This window comes from Diorhabda sublineata, chromosome 6, assembly GCF_026230105.1.
Source record: "Diorhabda sublineata isolate icDioSubl1.1 chromosome 6, icDioSubl1.1, whole genome shotgun sequence".
Lineage (NCBI taxonomy): Eukaryota > Metazoa > Arthropoda > Insecta > Coleoptera > Chrysomelidae > Diorhabda > Diorhabda sublineata.
This window is the reverse complement of record NC_079479.1, coordinates 16,006,097-16,009,390: the sequence shown is the minus strand read 5'-3', so window position 1 is coordinate 16,009,390 and position 3,294 is coordinate 16,006,097. Positions and strand designations below refer to the sequence as shown.

General features: G+C 32.8%; 1 protein-coding gene across 1 annotated transcript; it reads right to left on the bottom strand.

Annotated features, from left to right (window-relative positions):
• Nucleotides 1-564: 564 nt before the first annotated feature.
• Nucleotides 565-2,103, bottom strand: LOC130445418 (uncharacterized). Its single transcript, XM_056781021.1, has 2 exons — nt 2,052-2,103; nt 565-1,946 (listed from the first exon to the last, which is right to left on the bottom strand). The coding sequence occupies exon 2, from the start codon at nt 1,921-1,923 to the stop codon at nt 1,060-1,062; it is 864 nt and encodes a 287-aa protein (XP_056636999.1). The 5' UTR covers nt 1,924-1,946; nt 2,052-2,103; the 3' UTR covers nt 565-1,059.
• Nucleotides 2,104-3,294: the final 1,191 nt, after the last annotated feature.

The window sequence follows — 3,294 nt, the reverse complement described above, 5'->3', positions numbered from 1 at the left end:
TGTTCATCTAATGAATTATCAAAATAATTAATTTTAGTTAGAATATCTGTTCTTCTGTTTTGTTGGTTGTTTATTTGCATGTCTTTCCCATTCCTTCCGGAATTTCTTTACCGTGATCGGCTTCATAATTGTTCTAAGTAATATCTAATTAATATGTTTGAGCATTGATATAGTAGAACATGCCTTTCTTATGATATTGTATAAATAATTCCAGTCTCAACTGTATCCACCAATTGTTCTATCACATGTGTTAGATGAGCCCAGGGAACGGGAACATTTTGATGGAATTTTTAGAAAAAACAGCAATTCCTCTCGCCAATTGAATGTAGATAGATTCAGTGATGTCAACCATCTAAAAGGTAATGATTTTAATTTTTTTAAAAATAGGTACTAATTTAATCTTAAGCTTCGTAACTATATTAACCTTTAAGTACACGCGTTTAGGTTAATATAACGTCACGCGTGGGGTCTAGAAGTATCCCCAATATAAATTTACTTATAAAATCATTTTTTTAAAATATTTTTTAAGAGTCGTTTTAGATTATAAGAAAAGACATTATAATATTTATGAAAATTATTTATTAATTATAAAACAATCAGTATTTAGACAGTAAGAAACATTTTTATAAAATTAACAATCTTCTACATATAATTTTTAAGGCACAATGTACTAAAATTTAACAAAAAGTCAACTTCTAACTAACTTAATATTTTTTTCTAATAAAATAAGAATCAAAGAGAAGTAATTATACGAAAATTAAACAATTAACATTATAGAAAAAAAAATGATAATACTTGAAACGTACTACCCTAAACTAACGTTAAAAATTATTCTTTGGGTAGGCATGGTAAACAATAAGTAATTCCTACTGAATGAGGATTGCAAATAGTTTTCTTGCAAGACTTACAGACAATAGTACTTTTTTATCTTTAGATCTGGGACAACTATAACATCTTCGCTTAATTTTTGGGGTACTAGGACCAGGTTCATCTGAGCTAGGCAAAGTCTGCTCTTTGTCGATCAACTTGATCATTATCGCTCTTACATCTTTGGTCAAGTTAGTATGATTTTCCAGTCTTTGGCAAATGTGTGGCTTTATAAGAGACATTGCAATAGACTTTCACGAATCGAAATTTCACCAACATTTCATCTATACATAAATATTCCGAGCAAGTATAGTTGTTACTGCAGTTTTGGATAAATTTATCAAACATTTCGCTTATCAAAGCCAGTTTGTCAGTGGACTTCCTTTGTTCCCGTGTGCTAAGGTCATCAAATGTGATATTGAAATGAATGAACAAAAATCTGTTCAATCCCATTACGCCACGAAATATGTCTCTACCAGTGTAATCAGATGCCCATAATGATCTAACATCTTCGTGATTTGACTTGAAAATTGCAGTAAGTAAAAGTAATCCAAAATAAGCTCGCAACTCACAACTATCTATGTTTTTGGCATAGTAAGGTCGTATCAGTGGTGAAATATATTTAGCTTCTAGCTTTTGATTAGTATACTGCACTATAAGTTGGATTATATCATCAGCAAGCAATAGTTCCCATGTTTCTATTGGTGACATTTCATTCTTAGAAAGAGCAGGCCCTTTCAAACCCGCGCGCTCTTCGATAATGTTGTGCTGTCTAATACGAGATGAATGTGGAGGAGTTTTGCTCCATTTGAACCGGTTTTTACCGTAAAAACTATTACTGGTTGTATCTTCTGCGGACTCAGCGGCGGAAGACTCATCGCTTTCCTCTATTTCAGACGCTGAATTATGTTCGCTATGTATTGATTTACAGTCACTTATATCACCTACTTCTTCCAAAATGTTCTCTTGAGTCGTGTCTCCTATGCCTTCGCTTTCCGAGTCACTAAAATCGTTTATAATTTGCGCAATATGATTTTCGTTTAGTCGGCGATTCATTTTTCATTTATACAACACCAATTCTGAAAAAGAAACAAATAAAAAGATAACCAAAGTGAAAAAAGTAACTACGTTAAATCACGGGTGGGGTCTGCAAGTATCCCCACGTGTACAAAAATGGAACTTACCTTAACAGAAGAGTGACGAACGTCCGCTTGCCGAAAGGCCTCACGGCGCACTGAGATTAGCCGGAAACGCGCGATTGTAAGGTGTCAATATCAAAAAATACTCTTAATAAACAGTGCGTGGGGTCTGCGCAGACCCCGCCCGTGACGTTAAAGGTTAAACTATTTGCAAAATAGAGATAATCTTTGAATGATTACTAACATGTTCGCTTATTGAATATTTTATTAGGATTACAAGCCTTGCAATTTTTTGTAACAATAATTTCAGAATATTTTGTTGATTCTCTGTGAAGTAATATCAAAAAATTAAATAATTGAATTAAGAAATTGAAATGATAGGTTTTTAGAAGAATTTACTAGAAAATTGTTTACGAAACACAGTAAGTAAATTTTTAAAACATACTGAAAAACTAAAATACAAATGCAAAATAATTTTAGTAATGATTTAATTTAAAAGCAGAATCTTCCTTTACTGAAGAAAAGAAATGTTTCTCATACTCATGTGGTATGGGTCAGTTGACTCGTCACGTTTGAGACTGATCTTGTCCTACAGCGCCACTTGTTTGACATAACTGTCTCCGAATCGAGTGGTGACAGTACGACCTTTTTTTTGCTAGGCAGCATTGGACCACAGATCCTTTATGAGCCTTTATGTATTCAAGGTATTTGATTCAGATGCAATCAACTGTCTTGTTTAGCAAGATTTTAATGCGTTAGAGGGTACACGTGGAGCATACAATCTGCCTCAGAGAGGTTAACTTGACGATGCCAAAAACCCAGTTGAGATTTTGGTTTTGTCAAACAAACTAATTTTTAAGAACTTGCATTTTTCTTCAATTGGGTACCAAAATCTAGTATTGTATTTAAATGACTCCAAGCTCGTGTTGAGTCCATTTTCGAATTGCCCAACTTACAATCAAATTATCCTTCTGCGGGGCGTGTAAGGTAATTTAGATCTCTTCTATTTCAAAATTGTTTTTTTTTTCAAATAATTTTTAAAAGATAGATAAAATTGACGTTTCGACTAATCCAAAAATTTTGATAACATATAAAGAACATTTAGAATCATAAACATATCAAAAGGCTTAAGAAGTTGGAGAAATTTATAATTTCTATGAACTTAACCAGTTTAAAGAAACAATATAAGCAGAAGGTTGTAGGAATTCACAACAGCAGCTGGTATGCGTGATTTGGTATATTGAGGAAGCCATTTATTACTTCACATTTCTTTTCAGAAAATGGTTCC